The sequence below is a fragment of the Tachyglossus aculeatus genome, chromosome 22 (assembly GCF_015852505.1).
Source record: "Tachyglossus aculeatus isolate mTacAcu1 chromosome 22, mTacAcu1.pri, whole genome shotgun sequence".
NCBI classification, from domain to species: Eukaryota; Metazoa; Chordata; class Mammalia; order Monotremata; family Tachyglossidae; genus Tachyglossus; species Tachyglossus aculeatus.
The window spans coordinates 30,076,905-30,097,570 of NC_052087.1; the positions used below are offsets into that span (position 1 = coordinate 30,076,905).

At 47.7% G+C, this 20,666-nt stretch overlaps 1 protein-coding gene across 1 annotated transcript; it reads left to right on the top strand.

The window, feature by feature from the left end:
- Positions 1–16: 16 nt before the first annotated feature.
- NDUFS3 (NADH:ubiquinone oxidoreductase core subunit S3) lies at positions 17–19,095 on the top strand. Its single transcript, XM_038765149.1, has 7 exons — positions 17–89; positions 5,304–5,354; positions 8,945–9,042; positions 11,017–11,166; positions 15,396–15,521; positions 15,665–15,784; positions 18,817–19,095. Exons 1-7 carry the CDS (start codon positions 41–43, stop codon positions 18,979–18,981), a joined length of 759 nt encoding a protein of 252 aa, XP_038621077.1. The 5' UTR covers positions 17–40; the 3' UTR covers positions 18,982–19,095.
- The last annotated feature ends 1,571 nt before the right edge of the window (positions 19,096–20,666 follow it).

The following is a 20,666-nucleotide window of genomic DNA, read 5'->3' on the forward strand; positions in this document are numbered from 1 at the left end:
CCGCTGCGCCCCCTGCCGGCCGCCTCAGGGAGGAGGGAAGATGGCGGCGGCGGCGGGTTTGCGGGCCTTCCTGGGCGCTCGGGCCCGCGGTGAGCTCACACCTCAACACTCAGGCCCCTCCGCCCCAGAATAATAATAATTAATAATAATAATAATAACGGCATGTATTAAGCGCTTACTATGTGCCAAGCACTGTTCTAAGCGCTGGGGAGGTGACAAGGTGATCGGGTTTTGTCCCATGTGGGGCTCCCAGTCTTCATCCCCATTTTCCAGATGAGGGAACTGAGGCCCAGAGAAGTGACGTCACTTGCCCAGAGTCACCCAGCTGACGGCAGTTGGCGGAGTCGGGATTTGAACCCATGACCTCTGGCTCCCAAGCCCCCCGCCTTACCTCCTTCCCCTCCCCACAACACCTAAATATACATATATATATATACGTGTGTGCGTATGTGTGCATATACACACATATTCATATAGATGCGTGTGTACATATACACATATTCATATATATACGTATAGATGTGTGTATGTACTTGTGCAGATTTATTACTCTTGTATGTATTCTATTTCATTTGTGTACACACATATATTCGTATGTGTGCGTGTGTACATATACACACATATATTCATGTTTATACGTATGTATACATAGTGTATGTATGTGTGTGTATGTATATATGCGTATTTGTACAGATTTATTACTCTCTTTTACTTGTACGTATTCTGTTTGCACATTTATACGTATGTATATATAGTGTATATATGTGTGTGTGTGTATATATATATATGTGTATTTGTACAGATTTATTACTCTCTTGTACGTATTCTATTTGTGTACACACATATATTCGTATGTGTGCGTGTGTACATATACGCACATATATTCATATTTATACGTATGTATACATAGTGTATGTATGTGTGTGTATGTATATATGCGTATTTGTACAGATTTATTACTCTCTTTTACTTGTACGTATTCTGTTTGCACATTTATACGTATGTATATATAGTGTATATATGTGTGTGTGTGTATATATATGTGTATTTGTACAGATTTATTACTCTCTTGTACGTATTCTATTTTATTTGTGTACGCACATATATTCGTATGTGTGCGTGTGTACATATACACACATATATATTCATATTTATATGTATACATAGTGTATGTATGTGTGTGTATGTATATATACGTGTTTGTACAGATTTCTTACCCTCTTTTACTTGTACGTATTCTATTTTATTTGTTTGCACATATATTCGTATATGTGCACGTGTACGTATACACACACATATATTCATATTTATACGTATGTATATATAGTGTATATATATGTGTGTGTGTGTGTATATGTGTGTATTTGTACAGATTTATTACTCTCTTGTACGTATTCTATTTTGTGTGCACACATATATTCGTATGTGTGCGTGTGTACATATACGCACATATATATTCATATTTATACGTATGTATACATAGTGTATATATGTGTGTATGTGTATATACGTATTTGTACAGATTTATTACTCTTGTACGTATTCTATTTTATTTGTTTGCATATATATCCGTATATGTGCATGTGTACATATACACACATATATTCATATTTATGCGTATGTGTATATAGTGTATATATACGTGCGTATATATATATGTGTATTTGTACAGATTTATTATTCTCTTTTACTTGTACATGTTTATTCCATTTATTTTATTTTGTTAACGTGTTGTTTTGTCGTCTGTCTCCCCCTTCTAGACTGTGAGCCCGCTGTTGGGTAGGGACCGTCTCTAGATGTTGCCAACTTGGACTTCCCAAGCGCTTAGTACAGTGCTCTGTCGGCGGGAAGTGCTCAATAAAGACGACTGACTGAATGAATGAATGAATGTCAGGGGACCGGGGGCCTCGTCACCGCCCGTGGCGTCGAACCCCACCTCCCTCACACGTCACCTGGGTGACCTTGGGCAAGTCACTTCCCTTCTCCGGGCCTCAGTGACCTCAGCTGGGACATGGGGATAAGCAAATAATAATAATAATAACAAAGGCATTTGTGGAGCGCTTACTATGTGCCAAGCACCGTTCTAAGCGCTGGGGAGGTTACAAGGTGATCAGGTTGTCCCACGGGGGGCTCACAGTCGTCATCCCCCCCCCCCCCTTCTAGACTGTGAGCCCGCTTTGGGGTAGGGACCGTCTCTAGATGTTGCCGACTTTTGTACTTCCCAAGCGCTTAGTCCAGTGCTCTGCACACAGTAAGCGCGCAATAAATACGATTGAACGAATGAATGAATCCCCCATTTGACAGATGAGGGAACCGAGGCACAGAGAAGTGAAGTGACTTGACCAAAGTCACACAGCAGCCAAGTGGCGGAGCCGGGATTTGAACCCATGACCTCCGACTCCAAAGCCCGGGCTCTCTCCACTGAGCCACGCTGGATGAAGACTGGGAGCCCCACGGGGGACAACCTCATCACCCCGTATCCCGCCCCGGCGCTAAGAACAGTGCTTGGCACACAGTAAGCGCTTAACAAATACCAACATTATTATTATTATTATCATTATTCTCTGGGCCTCAGTGACCTCATCTGTAACATGGGGATGAAGACTGGGAGCCCCACGGGGGACAACCCGATGACCTTGTATCTCCCCCAGCGCTTAGCACATAGTATGCGCTTAACAAATACCAGCATTATTATTGTTATTCTCTGGGCCTCAGTTACCCCATCTGTAAAATGGGGATGAAGACTGGGAGCCCCCCGTGGGACAACCTGATCATCTTGCATCCGCCCCAGCACTTAGAACAGTGCCTGGCACAGAGTAAGCGCTTAACAAATACCAACATTATTAGTATTATCATTATTCTCTGGGCCTCAGTGACCTCATCTGTAACATGGGGATGAAGACTGGGAGCCCCACGGGGGACAACCTGATGACCTTGCATCTCCCCCAGCGCTTAGAACAGTGCTTGACACATAGTATGTGCTTAACAAATACCAACATTATTATTATTATTATTATTATTATTATTCTCTGGGCCTCAGTTACCCCATCTGTAAAATGGGGATGAAGACTGTGAGCCCCCCGTGGGACAACCTGATCATCTTGCATCCGCCCCAGCGCTTAGAACAGTGCCTGGCACGCAGTAAGCGCTTAACAAATACCAACATTATTACTATTATCATTATTCTCTGGGCCTCAGTGACCTCATCTGTAACATGGGGATGAAGACTGGGAGCCCCACGGGGGACAACCTGATCGCCTTGTATCTCCCCCAGCGCTTAGAACAGTTCTTGACATGTTATTATTATTATTATTATTATTCTCTGGGCCTCAGTTAGCCCATCTGTAAAATGGGGATGAAGACTGGGAGCCCCCTGTGGGACAACCTGATCATCTTGCATCCGCCCCAGCGCTTAGAACAGTGCTTGGAACAGAGTAGGCGCTTAACAAATACCAACATTATTATTATTATTATTATTATTATTATTCTCCTCAAGCTGCCGCCTCTCTCCATTCATTCATTCACTCATTCATATTTAATAACAATAATGATAATTGTGGTATTTGTTCAGCTCTTACCCTGTGCCAAGCACTGTTCTGAACGCTGGAGTAGACACAGGGTGACCAGGTTGTCCCCCGTGGGGCTCACAGTCTTCATCCCCATATTACAGACGAGGACACTGAGGCCCAGAGAAGTGAAGTGACTGTCCCAAGGTCACCCAGCTGACAAGCGGCAGAGCCGGGATTAGAACCCACAGCCTCTCACTCCCAAGCCCGGGCTCTGTATTTAATAATAAAAATGACGGTATCCGTTAAGTGCTTACTCTGTGCCAAGCACTGTTCTAAGCGCTGGGGAAAATACAAGGTAATTAGATTGCCCCATGGGGGGGGCTCACAGTTTTAATCCCCATTTTACAAATGTCGGCACTGTGACCCAGAGAAGTTAAGTGGCTTGTCCGAGGTCACACAGCAGGCGGAGCCAGGATTAGAACCCATTCATTCATTCATTCAGAGAAGCAGCGTGGCTCAGTGGAAAAGATCCCGGGCTTTGGAGTCAGAGGTCATGGGTTCAAATTCCGGCTCCGCCAACGGTCAGCTGTGTGACTTTGGGCAAGTCACTTCACTTCTCTGGGCCTCAGTTCCCTCATCTGGAAAATGGGGATTAAGACTGTGAGCCCCCCGGGGGGCAACCTGATCACTTGTAACCTCCCCAGCGCTTAGAACAGTGCTTTGCACATAGTAAGCGCTTAATAAAACCTATCATTATTATTATTCATTCATTCATTCAATCGTATTTATTGAGCGCTTACTGTGTGCAGAGCACTGTACTAAGCGCTTGGGAAGTACAAGTTGGCAACATATAGAGACGGTCCCTACCCAACAGTGGGCTCACAGTCTAGAAGGGGGAGACAGAGAACAAAACAGAACATATTAACAAAATAAAATAAATAGAATATGTACAAGTAAAATAAATAGAGTAATAAATATGTACAAACATATATACATATATACAGGTGCTTTGGGGAAGGGAATCAATCAATCAACCGTATTTTTTGAGCACTTACTGTGTGCACAGCACTGTACTAAGCGCTTGGGAAGTCCAAGTTGGCAACACATAGAGACAGGCCCTACCCAACGGTGGGCTCACAGTCTAAAAGGGGGAGACAGAACAAAACCTTAATAAATGCCATCATTATTATTATCCCCATTATTATTATTATTATTATTATTACTAAGGGATGCCATCATTATTATTATTATTATCCCCATTACTATTATTATTCAGGGATAATAATAATAATAATAATAATAATAATAATTTCGGCATTGGTTAAGCGCTTACTATTTGTCGGGAACCGTACTAAGCGCTGGGGTAGATACAAGCAAATCGGGTTGAACACAGTCCCCTGTCCCACGTGGGGATCGCAGATAGCAAAATAAAATCAATAGAATAATAAAACGAATAGAATAATAAAATAAATAGAATAGCAAATAAATAAATAAATAATGAAATAAATAATAAATAAAGGGAAGGAGGTAAGGCGGGGGGATGGAGGGGGGGAAGAGGGGAAGTAGAGGGGGAGTATACACACACACACACACACACACACATACACACACACACACACACACACACACACATATATATATGTGTATATATATATATATATATACATGTATGACCTCTGACTCCCAAGCTCGGGCTCACAGTCTAGAGGGGAGACGGGGAAGACAGTCCTCAATACAAATAAACAGACGTTAATATAAATAAATAGAATTATAGCCCTCGATGTCTTCCTGCAGGTGCCGTGCTGCTGTCCACCCGGGGGATGACCTCTGCGGCCGACAAGAGGCGTGAGTCCGGCCGTCTGTCCGGCCGTCCGGCCTTCCGTCCTTCTCATAGCCCTCCCCACCCTCCCTCGGCCCCGGGCAGTGAGGATCCGACAGTTATCCATCCTTGGATCAAGTAGAATCATTCCCAGCCTTGAACCAGGAATCCTGAGGCGGGGCGGTCATCATCATCATCATCATCATCATCATCATAATAATAATAATAATGGTATTTGTTAAGCGCTTACTATGTGCAAAGCACTGTTCTAAGCGCCGGGGAGGCTACAAGGTGATCAGCTCGTCCCGGGGGGGCTCACAGTTTTAATCCCCATTTGACAGATGAGGTCACCGAGGCCCAGAGACGTGAAGTGACCTGCCCAAAAGTCACCCAGCTGACAGTTGGCAGAGCCGGGATTTGAACCCATGACCTCTGACTCCAAAGCCCGGGCTCCTTCCACTGAGCCGCGCCGTTGGGGCTTCCAGGAAATAGACATAATAATAATAATGGTATTTGTTAAGCGCTTACTATGTGCAAAGCACTGTTCTAAGCGCCGGGGAGGCTACAAGGTGATCAGCTCGTCCCGGGGGGGGGGCTCACAGTTTTAATCCCCATTTGACAGATGAGGTGACTGATGCCCAGAGACGTGAAGTGACCTGCCCAGAAGTCACCCAGCTGACAGTTGGCAGAGCCGGGATTTGAACCCATGACCTCTGACTCCAAAGCCCGGGCTCCTTCCACTGAGCCGCGCCGTTGGGGCTTCCAGGAAATAGACATAATAATAATAATGGTATTTGTTAAGCGCTTACTATGTGCAAAGCACTGTTCTAAGCGCCGGGGAGGCTACAAGGTGATCAGCTCGTCCCAGGGGGGGGCTCACAGTTTTAATCCCCATTTGACAGATGAGGTCACCGAGGCCCAGAGACGTGAAGTGACCTGCCCAAAAGTCACCCAGCTGACAGTTGGCAGAGCCGGGATTTGAACCCATGACCTCTGACTCCAAAGCCCGGGCTCCTTCCACTGAGCCGCGCCGTTGGGGCTTCCAGGAAATAGACATAATAATAATAATGGTATTTGTTAAGCGCTTACTATGTGCAAAGCACTGTTCCAAGCGCCGGGGAAGCTACAAGGTGATCAGCTCGTCCCGGGGGGGGGGCTCACAGTTTTAATCCCCATTTGACAGATGAGGTCACCGAGGCCCAGAGACGTGAAGTGACCTGCCCAAAAGTCACCCAGCTGACAGTTGGCAGAGCCGGGATTTGAACCCATGACCTCTGACTCCAAAGCCCGGGCTCCTTCCACTGAACCGTGCCGTTGGGGCTTCCAGGAAATAGAAATAAAAATAATAATTAATATGGTATTTGTTAAGCGCTTACTAGGTGCTGTTCTGGGCACTGGGGTAGATACAAGATAATCAGGTTGGACACAGTCCCCGTCCGACATGGGGCTCATCGTCTCAATCCCCATTTTACAGACGAAGTTACCGAGGCAGAGAGAAGTTAGGCGGCTTGCCCAAGGTCACACGGCAGTCAAGTGGCCGAGCCGGGATTAGAACCCACGACCTCTGACTCCCAAGCCCGGGCTCTTGAGAGAGAGCACTACCACCTCCCATCCTACTAAGCAGCTTGCCATGGCCTAGTGGTTAGAGCACAGGCCTGAGAGCCGGAAGGTCATGGGTTCTAATCCCAGCCCCGCTCCATGTCTGCTGTGTGACCTTGGGCAAGTCACTTTACTTCTCTGGGCCTCAGTACCCTGATCTGTAAAATGGGATTTGAGACCGCGATCCCCACCTGGGACAGGGGACTGTGTCCAACCTGATTTGCTTGTATCTACCCCAGCGCTTAGTACGGTTTCAGACAAATAGTAAGCGCCTAACAAATGCCGAAATTATTATTATTCCTTAATAATAGTAATAATAATGGGGATAATAATAATAATGATGGCATTTAATAAGCGCTTACTAGGTGCCAAGCACTGTTCTAAGCGCTGGGGAGGTTACAAGGTGATCAGGTTGTCCCACGGGGGGCTCACAGTCTCCATCCCCATTTGCGCTTAACAAATGCCGAAATTATTATTATTCCTTAATAATAGTAATAATAAAGGGGATAATAATAATAATGATGGCATTTAATAAGCGCTTACTAGGTGCCAAGCACTGTTCTAAGCGCTGGGGAGGTTACAAGGTGATCAGGTTGTCCCACGGGGGGCTCACCGTCTCCATCCCCATTTTACAGATGAGGTCACTGAGGCACGGAGAAGTGAAGCGACCTGCCCAAAGTCACACAACTGGCAAGTGGCGGAGCCGGGATTTGAACCCACGACCTCTGACTCCAAAGCCCGGGCTCTTTTTTTTTTTTTTTTTTTTTTTTTTAATGGCATTTATTCAGCGCTTACTACGTGCAAAGCACCGTTCTAAGCGCTGGGGAGGTTACAAGGTGATCAGGTTGTCCCACGGGGGGCTCACAGTCTCCATCCCCATTTTACAGATGTGGTCACTGAGGCACGGAGAAGTGAAGCGACCCGCCCAGAGTCACGCAACTGGCAAGTGGCGGAGCCGGGATTTGAACCCACGACCTCTGACTCCAAAGCCCGGGCTCTTGCCACTGAGCCACGCTGCTTCTCTGCCTCTGACGAGCCCCCACTTAATGGGTGTAGCTGGTCAATTGGTGGTATTTATTGAGCACTCACGGTGTGCTGAGCACCGTACCGTAGAGTTGACAAGACAGGATCCCTGTCCCCGAGGAGTTTACAATCTGTCGGACTCTGGGAAATCTTCAAAAAAAGGTTCTTCGCTAAAAGGAGATTAAGACTGTGAGTCCCCTGTGGCACAGTGGAAAAAAAAGCCCGGGCTTTGGAGTCAGAGGTCATGGGTTCAAATCCCGGCCCCGCCACTTGTCAGCTGTGTGACTTTGGGCAAGTCACTTCCCTTCTCTGTGCCTCACTTCCCTCATCTGGAAAATGGGGATGAAGACTGTGAGCCCCACGTGGGACAGCCTCCTGACCTTGGATCCCCCCCAGCGCTTAGAACAGTGCTTTGCATCATCATCATCATCATCAATCGTATTTATTGAGCGCTTACTACGTGCAGAGCACTGGACTAAGCGCTTGGGTAGTACAAATTGGCAACATATAGAGACAGTCCCGACCCAACAGTGGGCTCACAGTCTAGAAGGGGGAGACGGAGAACAAAACCAAACGTACTAACAAAATAAAATAAATAGGATAGATATGTACAAGTAAAATAAATAAATAGAGTAACAAATATGTACAAACATATATACAGGTGCTGTGGGGAAGGGAAGGAGGTAAGGTGGGGAGATGGGGGAGAGGAAGGAAGGGAAGGCCTCCAGGAGGAGGTGAGCTCTCAGTAGGGCCTTTGCACATAGTAAGCGCCTAATAAACGCCATTATTATTATTATTATTGAACTGTGTCCAACCTGATTAGCGTGTATCCACCGCTGCACTTAGTACAGTGCTTGTCACTTAACAAATACCATTTTTTTTAAAAAAAGGGCCTGAACTATCGGTCGAAGCCAGTGGAAAATGCGTCCAACGGGTCTTCCGTCTTGCCTCTCGCTGTGTCTCTACTCTGAGAAGCCTCTGTTTCCCTTCCCAGCTACCGTCCGGTCCCAGGATGGCGTAGTCCACAAGCAGCTCTCGGCCTTCGGCGAGTACGTGGCCGAGATTCTCCCGAAATACGTCCAGCAAGTCCAGGTGAGGCCGAGGGGCCGAGGAGGGAGGCGACCCTTTGGGTCCGGGGGCCGGAGGAAAGCCGTCTTTTCGTCAGCTGAGTTAACCTCAGGAGAAAACCGCCTGGCCGTGTGGGGAAAGAAAGGAAAAAGAAGCTTATTGGATCTGGCAACAGATCTGGATCTGTAGCCAACTTGTACTTCCCAAGCGCTTAGTACAGTGCTCTGCACACAGTAAGCGCTCAGTAAATACGATCGATGATGATGATGATGATCTGGCCCGTTCCTAAACACTGCGGACAGGAGCGACTTCATAGTCAGCTGTAGGAAAGGGTGATTGGCAGCGCTTAGAACAGTGCTTTGCACATAGTAAGCGCTTAATAAATGCCATTATTATTTTTATTATTATTATTATTATTATTATTAAAACCGCCTGGCCGTGTGGGGAAAGAAAGTAAAAAGAAGCTTATTGGATCTGGCCCGTTCCTAAACACTGCAGACAGGAGCGACTTCATAGTCAGCTGTAGGAAAGGGTGATTGGCAGCGCTTAGAACAGTGCTTTGCACATAGTAAGCTCTTAATAAATGCCATTATTATTGTTATTGTTATTATTATTATTATTATTATTATTATTATTATTATTATTATTATTAAAACCGCCTGGCCGTGTGGGGAAAGAAAGTAAAAAGAAGCTTATTGGATCTGGCCTGTTCCTAAACACTGCAGACAGGAGCGACTTCATATTTAGCTGTAGGAAAGGGTGATTGGCAGCGCTTAGAACAGTGATTTGCACATAGTAAACGCTTAATAAATGCCATTATTATTATTATTATTATTATTAAAACCACCTGGCCGTGTGGGGAAAGAAAGTAAAAAGAAGCTTATTGGATCTGGCCCATTCCTAAACACTGCGGACAGGAGCGACTTCATATTCAGTTGTAGGAAAGGGTGATTGGCAGCGCTTAGGACAGTGCTTTGCACATAGTAAACGCTTAATAAATGCCATTATTATTATTATTATTAAAACCGCCTGGTCGTGTGGGGAAAAAAAGTAAAAAGAAGCTTATTGGATCTGGCCCGTTCCTAAACACTGCAGACAGGAGCGACTTCATATTCAGCTGTAGGAAAGGGTGATTGGCAGCGCTTAGAACAGTGCTTTGCACATAGTAAGCGCTTTATAAATGCCATCATCATCATTATAGCATGGTGTGGGCTATTTTTGTCTTCTGTGGGTCTCCTGATTGACAAGGGCTACTCTGAGGTAACGTTTGGCTCCCTCAGTCACTAGCCGGTCTCTACTCATCTCCTAACTGAGCCCACTGTCGGGTAGGGACCGTCTCTATATGTTGCCAACTTTTACTTCCCAAGCACTTAGTACAGTGCTCTGCACACAGTAAGCGCTCAATAAATACAATTGAATGAGTGAACCAGGAGGCTCTGAATGCAGGAATCGTTTACTTCTGTGAACTTCAAGGCTGGCAGTTAGGAGAAGTGAAAGGGAAGGGAGGGCAGAGAAGCCTGCGGTGATCGTTATCATCATCATCGATGGTATTTATTGAGCACTTACTGTGGGCAGAGCATTATACTGAGCACTTGTACAGTACAACGAAATCGGTAGACACGTTCCCTGCCCACAACGAGCCTACAGTCTAGAGGAGGGGGCAGACATTAATATAAGTACAGGATTTATCGGTACCTTTGACGATCGGGTGGCGCGTGGACATCAAGGTGTCAGGACGGCCTCGGGGGTGGGATCAGTGCCGTGGGCCTCCCTCCCGTTCGTTCCCCCCGACTCTGGAGCTGCTCTCGTTGGCGGTCACTGGCCCCGAGCGTTTGGCCGGTGCCGGGAAGAAGCGTAAGCCACGTCAGCTCGGAGATCCAAGTGGAAATGGTTCCAAAACCTCCCTTTTCTCGAACCGCGGCCGAACCGTCCGACCCAGATGGGGGTACTCGAATTGAAACCCCCTTCGCGATCTCTCTCTTCCCGTTTTGCCCCCAGGTGTCTTGCTTCAATGAGTTGGAAATCTGTATCCATCCCGATGGAGTGATCCCCGTGCTGACCTTCCTTAAGAACCACATGAACGCCCAGTTCAAATCCCTGGCTGATTTGACGGCAGTCGACGTCCCAACCCGGCAGAACCGCTTTGAGGTAGGAGGAGCGCTTGGGATATCCTGGAAAGGGAAAGGGTTTTTGGAGTGGGGGCGGGATAACTGTGAAGGGTCTGAGTGAAAATTTCCATTGTTCAAATCCTTCTAATGGAAACGCATCTGCTGCCGCATCGTCTCGGTGCCTCGTCGGTAAAGGCAGCTTTCTTTTTTATGGTATCTGTTAGCAATCAAACACTGTTTTAAGCTCTGGGCTAAATACAAGTGAATTAGGTTGTAATTGGGACTCACAGTCTAAGCAGGAGGTAGAACAGGAGAGATGAGGCATGGAGAAGTTAAGTGGCTTGCCCACAGTCATACCGAGGCAGGATTAGAACCCAGGTCTTCTAACTCCCGGGCTCATGCTCTTTCCACTAGGCCACGTTGCTTCTCCCTTGAAACGGTGGGGGTGACGTTGTTTTCTGGGTGTCAGCAGCAGGGGCTTTGGTGTCTACGGGATTTCTTTTGTGGCAGACAGGATCCCTGTTCAGTGGCTGATGGAAAAGTACAGTCAGATCTCTTATAATGTGCTTTAAGTACAGTCAGATCTCTTATAATGTGCTTTTTGAACTCCACACAATGGTTAGGGCTCAGTTGGGGATTTAGGGAATAGTCTCCCGACACATCCACACCTGTCCGGATAGTGCTCAGCGTCATGTTGGAAGTAACAGTTGACCGCATTTACGTATATATGTATGTATCTATAATTCTGTTTGTTTATATTGATGCCTGTTTACTTGTTTTGATGTCTGTCCCCTCCCTTCTAGACCGTAAACCTCATGTGGGCAGGGATCGTCTCTCTTTGTTGCTCTTTCCAAGCGGTTAGTACAGTGCTGTGCACACAGCAAGCGTGCTCAATAAATGCAATTAAATTAAATGACCGAAAGGGCCTGATTAGTCGAGGATTGAGTTCTGTATACAGGGTGAAGTCCTTAACATCAGGGCTGTCCAAAACACCACTTTTGTGTACCAGAAGAACTGACTGGAGTCCCAAACGGGCTGACTGCCGTCAGCTACCCTGAGGGGATTCGCTTACCCGAGCTGCCCAGCGTCATGGAGTTTTACTACCCAAAGCCGACTCAAAGCCGACCCAAAGCCGAGGGCTGAGGCTGTATATATATATATATATATGCCTGTACATATTCATTACTCTATTTATTTATTTATTTATTTATTTATGTGTGTATTTATGTATGTGTGTATTTATGTATTTATTTTACTTGTTGTGAATTGTTGTCGAAGCTGGCGGGTAATGGAGCCCAAGTGCGGTACGCCCCGTAATAATCCTAATAATGATGGGGTCTGTTAAGCACTTACTGTGTGCCAGGCACTGTACTAAGCGCTGGGGTGGATACAAGCAAGTCAAGTTGGACGCAGTCGCAGTCCCAAGTGGGGCTCCCGATCTCAATCCCCGTTTTACAGGTGAGCTAACTGGGGCCCAGAGAAATGAAGTGACTTACCCGAGGCCACACAGCAGACAAGCGGCGGAGATGGGATTAGAACCCAGGTCCTCCGGCTCCCGGGTGGCTCCTTCCACTCGGCCGGGCTGCTCCTCTCCGTGCCGCTTCTGTAACAAAGCATTTTGACGAATACGACCGTTATTATTTTGACTCTGCTGGGGAGAGGGCGGCCAGGGCTGCGGTTTGGGAGCCCTAGAGTGTCCCAAACAGGGGGAAAGTAAAGATTGGCTCCCACTGGAACAGTGGGGAGGGCTGAGGCTGTATATATATATATATATATATATATATATATATATATATATATATATATATATATATATATATACACATACATACATACATATATATATATATATACACATACATACATATATATACACACACACACATATATGTATATATACACACACACATATATATATACACACACATATATACATATATATGTATATATGTGTGTATATATATACACATATATATACATATATATACACATATATATACACACACACACACATATATATATATGCCTGTACATATTTATTACTCTATTTATTTATTTATTTATTTATGTGTGTATTTATGTATTTATTTTACTTGTACCTATCTATTCTATTTATTTTATTTTGTTAGTATGTCCGGTTTTGTGCTCCGTCTCCCCCTTTTAGACTGTGAGCCCACTATTGGGTAGAGACCGTCTCTATACGTTGCCATCTTGTACTTCCCAAGCGCTTAGTACAGTGCTCTGCATACAGTAAGCGCTCAATAAATACGATTGATTGATTGAGGCAACTTTGAAACCTTGGCTGATCCGACAAGACCGGGCGTTATGTGGGGGACAGGAGGGATGAGGCATTTCAAACTGTAGCAGCCGGTGTGTGCGGGAGGGGAATCTCACAGGTCCCTAGATCTCTAGACTGTAATAATAATAATGGTGTTTGTTAAGCACTTACTATGTACAAAGTACTGTTCTAAGCGCTGGGGAGGTTGCAAGGTCATCGGGTTGTCCCACGGGGGGCTCACAGATTTAATCCCCATTTTTACAGATGTCTTATTTTGTTAGTATGTTTGGTTTTTTTTCCTCTGTCTCCCCCTTTTAGACTGTGAGCCCACTGTTGGGTAGGAACTGTCTCTAGATGTTGCCAGCTTGTACTTCCCAAGCGCTTAGTACAGTGCTCTGCACACAGTAAGCGCTCAATAAATACGATTGATGATGATGATGATGACTTGCCCAAAGTCACCCAGCTGACAGTTGGCGGAGCCGGGATTTGAACCCCTGACCTCTGACTCCAAAGCCCGGGCTCTTTCCACTGAGCCACACTGCTTCTCCGTAAGCTCACTGTGGGCTGGAAGTGTGTCTATTTTATACTGTACTCTTCCGAGCGCTCAGTACGGAGCTCTGAACACAGAAAGCACTCAGTAAATACAAACGAGTGAAAGGTCCCCGTGCCGGGTCGCGTCCGGCCGGCCGAAAGAGCGGAAGCGGCCGGGGCGTGGGCCGGCTTTCTCCGTCCCCGCTCCGAGCCACGGCGGCCCACAGCAGGAGTCGGCAGTGCTGCCGTGGCCGGCTGCCCGCCTGGCACGCTGCCTCGGGACTGGTTTGGGCGGCCCAGCCCAGGCAACGTGAAAAAAACAACCCCACTCAATATAATCATCCGCTTTTAAAATAATTCCAACCGGAACGGGCACGATCTGCCACTTATTCTCCTACCGGATCCGTCTTTCGAACCGTTCGGCCCTCCCTCCTCCGCTGAGCCCAAGGCTTTGAGCCTCAGTTCCAGAGGGCACGTCGATCCGTCTTCTTCCCAGTCCGGGCTCCAATTGTATTTATTGAGCGCTTACTGTGTGCAGAGCACTATACTAAGCGCTTGGGAAGTACGTCATCCCCCGGGCCTGGAATGCCCTCCCTCTGCCCATCCGCCAAGCTCACTCTCTTCCTCCCTTCAAGGCCCTACTGAGAGCTCACCTCCTCCAGGAGGCCTTCCCACACTGAGCCCCTTCCTTCCTCTCCCCCTCATCCTCCTCTCCATCCCCCCATCTTACCTCCTTCCCTTCCCCACAGCACCTGTATATATGTATATATGTTTGTACATAGTTATTACCCTGTTTATTTATTTTACTTGTACATATCTATTCTATTTTGTTAGTATGTTTGGTTTTGTTCTCTGTCTCCCCCTTTGAGACTGTGAGCCCACTGTTGGGTAGGGACTGTCTCTAGATGTTGCCAATTTGTACTTCCCAGGCGCTTAGTACAGTGCTCTGCACACAGTAAGCGCTCAATAAATACGATTGATGATACAAGCCAGCAACATAGACGGTGCCTACCCAGCAACGGGCTCACAGTCTAGAAGGGGGAGGCAGACAACAGAGCAGAACACGACAAAACACAGCGTTTTCTGAACACAACTAATTAGGCCCTAAAGAGAAGACCAGTAACGTACCGATGAAAAATCCAGTTTCCAGATCGTACCTGTGGTTACACACCGCTCTTCCTCTGGATTTCAGTCTTCAGTTGGCCCCTGTGTGCCAGAGGGGTCCCCCTGCACGTCTTCATCAGCTCTGTTCCTCCCGGCGTCGCTCCTCTCCCCAAGTCCCTATTGTAATAATAATAATAATGGCATTTATTAAGCGGTTACTATGTGCAAAGCACTGTTCTAAGCGCTGGGGAGGTTGCCCGGTGATCGGTTGTCCCACGGGGCGGCTCGTCGTAGTTTGATTCCGTCGAGGCTGGCCAGCGGCGTCGATCCAAGCGCCATCTGTTCCCTCCCTTTAGATTGTCTACAATCTCCTGTCCCTTCGCTTCAACTCTCGGGTCCGGGTGAAGACGTATACGGACGAGTTGACTCCGATTGAATCTTCCGTCGCCGTGCACAAGGCCGCCAACTGGTACGAGCGGGAGGTGAGTTCCCGACCCCCCCCCCCCCGGGGGTCCCGTTGTCGAGCCTCCGGTGGGGAGGGAGGCGGCAGAGCGGAAAGGAGGCCGCCTCGCGGAGTCCGGAGCTGGGCCCGGCCACCCGGCTCTCTCTCTGCCCTCCTTTCCAGATCTGGGACATGTTTGGAGTCTTCTTTTTCAACCACCCGGATCTGAGGCGGATTCTGACCGACTACGGGTTTGAGGGCCACCCTTTCCGGAAGGACTTCCCCCTCTCTGGCTACGTGGAGGTAGGGTGATGGGTGCCCCGGCCCGCGGCCCCTCTCCGGGTCTTGGTGGTGCCGAGCCTGGGTGCTGCCCAAACCCTGCCCGCCGTCGTTCGGTTGGGCAGACGGGGCTCTGGGGCCACAGGTTCATCCCAATGTTTTGGCCTAGTGAAAAGAGCCGTGCGGCCTAGCGAAAAGAGTCGGGCCCGCGTGACCGTGGGCAAGTCATTTCACTTCTCTGGCCCTCAATTTCCTCAGGGATTCGATACCTGGTCTCCCACCTATTCATAATCGATCAGTGGTATCTGCCGAGCGCTTACTGCGTGCAGGGCACTGTACTCGGGGCCTGGAGATTACCATAAAATGGAGTCGGTAATAATAATAATAATAATGACGATGGCATTTATTAAACGCTTACTGTGGGCAAAGCACCGTTCTAAGCGCTGGGAAGATTACAAGGTGATCAGGTTGTCCCGCAGGGGGCTCACAGTCTAAACTCCATTATACAGACGAGGGAACTGAGGCACGGAGAAGTGAAGTGACTTGCCCAAGGTCACACAGCTGGTCCCCAGTGAGCATAGAGAGTGAGTCACGTGTAGGATAGGTTCTGTATCCGACCCGGTTATAGTGTGTCTCTCTCAGTGCATGGCGGATAGTAAGTGTTTAACAAACACCACAACTGCTGTTATTATCATTATAAGAAGATGCTTGGTTCTCGCTGACGCTGGAGGGCTTACGTTCCTGGAGATTCCTGTGTTAAGGGAGACTTGCATCCTGATAAGTGGTTTTTTTTTTTTTTAATGGTATTTGTTAAGCGCTTATTATGGACCAGATTGACGTAGGTACAAGCTAGTAAGGTTCGACTCAGTCCACGTCCCACATGGGGCTCACGGTCTTGATCCCCATTTTACAGGTGAGATACCTGAGGCACAGAGAGGTTAGATGTCTTGCCCAAGGACGCACAGTAGGCACTGTGGCCGAGTCGGGATTAGAACCCAGTCCCGTGCTCCGTTCACTAGGCCACACGCACGATCGCACAGCCGATTCTTCCCGCGCCACAGGGTGTCCTGTCTAGGCGGGCCCGTCTTGTCAATCAATCGTATTTATTGAGCGCTTACTGTGTGCAGAGCACTGGACTAAGCGCTTGGGAAGTCCAAGTTGGCAACGTATAGAGACAGTCCCTACCCAACAGCGGGCTCGCAGTCTAGAAGGGGGAGACAGAGAACAAAACCAAACATACTAACAAAATAAAATAAATAGAATAGATATGTACAAGTAAATAGAGTATTAAATATGTACAAACATATATACATATATACAGGTGCTGTGGGGAAGGGAAGGAGGTAAGATGGGATGGTCGGAAGATAGCGCCTGGGTTCCCTAGTACTGTGTCTCCCAGCTGTGGAGTGAAAACATTCATTTGGACAAACACATTTACGTCATAAGTACGTACCATTAATGAGAAAAGTCATGTCTGGATTTTTCTGCAAGGCCTTAGTCAAGAAGGTGGATTTCATTTCACTTTGGGGCAAGAACTACGACCGATCAGATTATTTTGTTTCTACTCTGGCATTTAGCACAGCGCTTTCAATGTAGTAAACACCTGACACCACCATTTCTTTCTCAGTTCTAACTCTTTTCTTTGATAAATTGTGCAGACCAGTTGGAATATACATGTTACCCCTTATCAGATCAGCCCTTGGGTTTTATTCTGATCTCTCTATCCTCCACTTGGATATTGGAGCAACAAAAACATGGTGTTAAAGGAAAATTCCCAGACATAACAATATCACTTGAAAAAATGTGATTGGGAAAATTGAGAACAGGTTTTTATGGACCAAGAACTAATATAATAACTGAATTAAAGGATAATGTACTGCCTAAATTTTTCAATATCTCTTAAGTAATGCCTTTAGGCTGTTTTCCTGAAAAACATAGAGATAGAGTGAATTTTGAAAAAAGTGCGGGTATTTTACATTACAGTGCATATACCGATGCCAAGAATTCTAAAGGGACCACTAGAAGAAATCTTTGGTTATCAAACATCATCACACCCACTCATCAGACGTTAAATTATCAACCCCCGAAGTCACCCAAACCAATTATAAAGCTGTTTCCTTAGATCCAACCCTATGGTGCTTTCTTAGCAGCATGATTGCGTTTCAGTTTCTGTTCTTTTTGAATGGACGAGGCACCGCTTGATCATTTTGGTTTGATTTTCTGATTATTTTTAGCCGGGAAGTAATGAGGTCCTTGAAAAAAGTAGGGCGAGGTTGGAATTGGGGGCTGTGGACTACAGGGGAAGGGACAAGAGCTGAATAGACGTGATCCGAAAATAAACCTCGCTCTCTTTCCTAAGGAAAGCTCCCACTCCACCCTGACGCTTCTCATTCCTCCAATCTCTGTGTTGCCTTCCCTGTCCGTCTCTATATGTTGCCAACTTGTACTTCCCAAGCGCTTAGTACAGTGCTCTGCGCACAGTAAGCGCTCAGTAAATACGATTGAATGAATGAACTGTTTAGTATTGTTAGTATTGTTATTCAGGAGGTTTTTTTAGCTTGAGGGAAAGGACAGACAGTTACTTGGAAATAAAGACTGGGATTCTCATCCCACAGGGTCACCTCGGCCCCAGAACGCAATATTTTGGTCGGTTTGGTCATTCTCCTCCTTATCGGTTTTTAGACTGTGAGCCCACTGTTGGGTAGGGACTATCTCTATATGTTGCCAGTTTGTACTTCCCAAGCGCTTAGGACAGTGCTCTGCACATAGTAAGCGCTCAATAAATACGATTGATGGTGATCGGTTCCTAAAAGACAACACCCAGGGAACCCAGCAGCCCCAAGATAATGGAGAACAGAGACCTGTGGTTAAAATCGACTGTGGAGTTTGTGGAAACCTGGCCCGAGCCATCTCGGCTTTGGACTGGGGTTATGGGGAATCCAAGGCAGGACGAGCACGGGGGAGGAGCAAGGAGGAGTGGGGGGTCTTCCCTTTAGCCACAGAGGTCCCTCGGCCCGGGGGGCCCAGATGCAGGCCACGTCCTCTGTTCCCCGCAGTTGCGCTACGACGACGAAGTGAAGCGAGTGGTGGCGGAGCCGGTGGAGTTGGCCCAGGAGTTCCGCAAGTTTGACCTGAACAGCCCCTGGGAGGCCTTCCCTGCCTACCGCCAGCCCGCCGACCAGCCCAAACTCGAGGCCGGAGACAAGAAGCCGGAAGCCTAACGGAGCCGGACCACCAAGGGCGGGAGCCGGCGATCCCGGAAGGCTCCGAAACACAGATGTCCCGGCCCGCGGCTGCGTATTTATGGAAATAAAGCCCGACTCGGTGTTTCGGCATCCCATCTTGTGGGTGGGCACGGAAGTCCTCGAAGAAGGTGGGGGCTCGGCCTCGTCCTCATTCGGCAGAGGGGGACGGTAGACTTTGCTTTCAGCGCTTAGAACAGTGCTCTGCACAGAGTAAGCGCTTAACAAATGCCATTATTATTATTATTATTATTAGGTCACCCAGAGGGTCCCTAACAGCTGGGAGTGGATTTGGCTGTCGAAGCCTCAGCCGGTGGGCGGGGGCCGCTCCAGGTAACGACCGGGACGCGGCCCGCTGTTGGGTAGGGACCGTCTCTATACGTTGCCACGCTTAGTACAGTGCTCGACACGCAGTAGGCGCTCAATAAATGCGACTGAATGAATGAGTGAAATGGGGAGGAGGAGGCCAGCACGTAGCTGCGTTTCTGCTTCGGCTAGGAGGATTTCCTCCCGTTCTCTTGGACCGCAGACATCTCAGGGGGCCGGGGACCTCTGGGGTGACGTTAGCAGCAGGCGAAAGATCTGAGCCAATCTGAGATCTGCGTTTTGAATTTTGGCTGACTGGTTTCCCCCCCGGAATCAAGAAGCGCGTCCCGCCGGGGTTCTCTGCCCCCCGGGACAGACCAGGTGTGTTTTCAATTCCGTGGAGCGGAGCCAAGCATCGAGCTCCAACTAGCCGACATCAAACGTGCAGCAGGACCTGCAGCCCTCCCAGGACGGGCTGAGAACATCTTCCAGGCTCAGGTGGCCGTGGGTTCAAATCCTGCCTCTGCCAATTGTCAGCTGTGTGACTTTGGGCGAGTCACAACTTCTCTGGGCCTCAGTAACCTCATCTGTAAAATGGGAATGAGGACAGTGAGCCCCCTGTGGGACAACCTGATCACCTTGTATCCTCCCCAGCGCTTAGAATAGTGCTTTGCACATAGTAAGCACTTAATAAATGCCATTATTATTATTATTATTAAGAGTTTTGTCCAGTACTTGGCACACAGTAAACAGTACCATTGGTGGGCTGATGGATTAGTGGCAGCTCAGAGCCCCTCGGGACTGAAGGGAACTCTATTTTTTTTCTTAAATGTTGCGCCTTTACTGTGTGCCAGCCACTGAACCAAGTGCTGGGGTAGATAAAAGATTGATATGTTGCCAACTTGTACTTCCCAAGCGCTTAGTACAGTGCTCTGCACACAGTAAGTGCTCAATAAATGCGATTGAATGAATGAATGGACACCGTTCATGCATCACGTGGGGCTCACCGTCTTCATCCCCATTTCACAGATGAGGGAACGGAGGCATAGAGAAGTGATGTGACTTGCCCTAGGTGTCACAGCAGACGAGGGGCAGAGGCGGGATTAGAACCCAGGGCCCGCGTCCCGGGCTTTCTCAGCCAGCTGGTCAGTCAAACGCTCCTCCCTCAGGAAAAGGGTTTGACTGGGTAGCTGACGGTTTCCCGTTTGGAGAGTGGCCAGATCAATCAATCAGTCGTATTTAATAATAATAATAATGGCATTTATTAAGCGCTTACTATGTGCAAAGCAGTGTTCTAAGCGCTGGGGAGGTTACAAGGTGATCAGGTTGTCCCATGGGGGGCTCAGTCTTCATCCCCA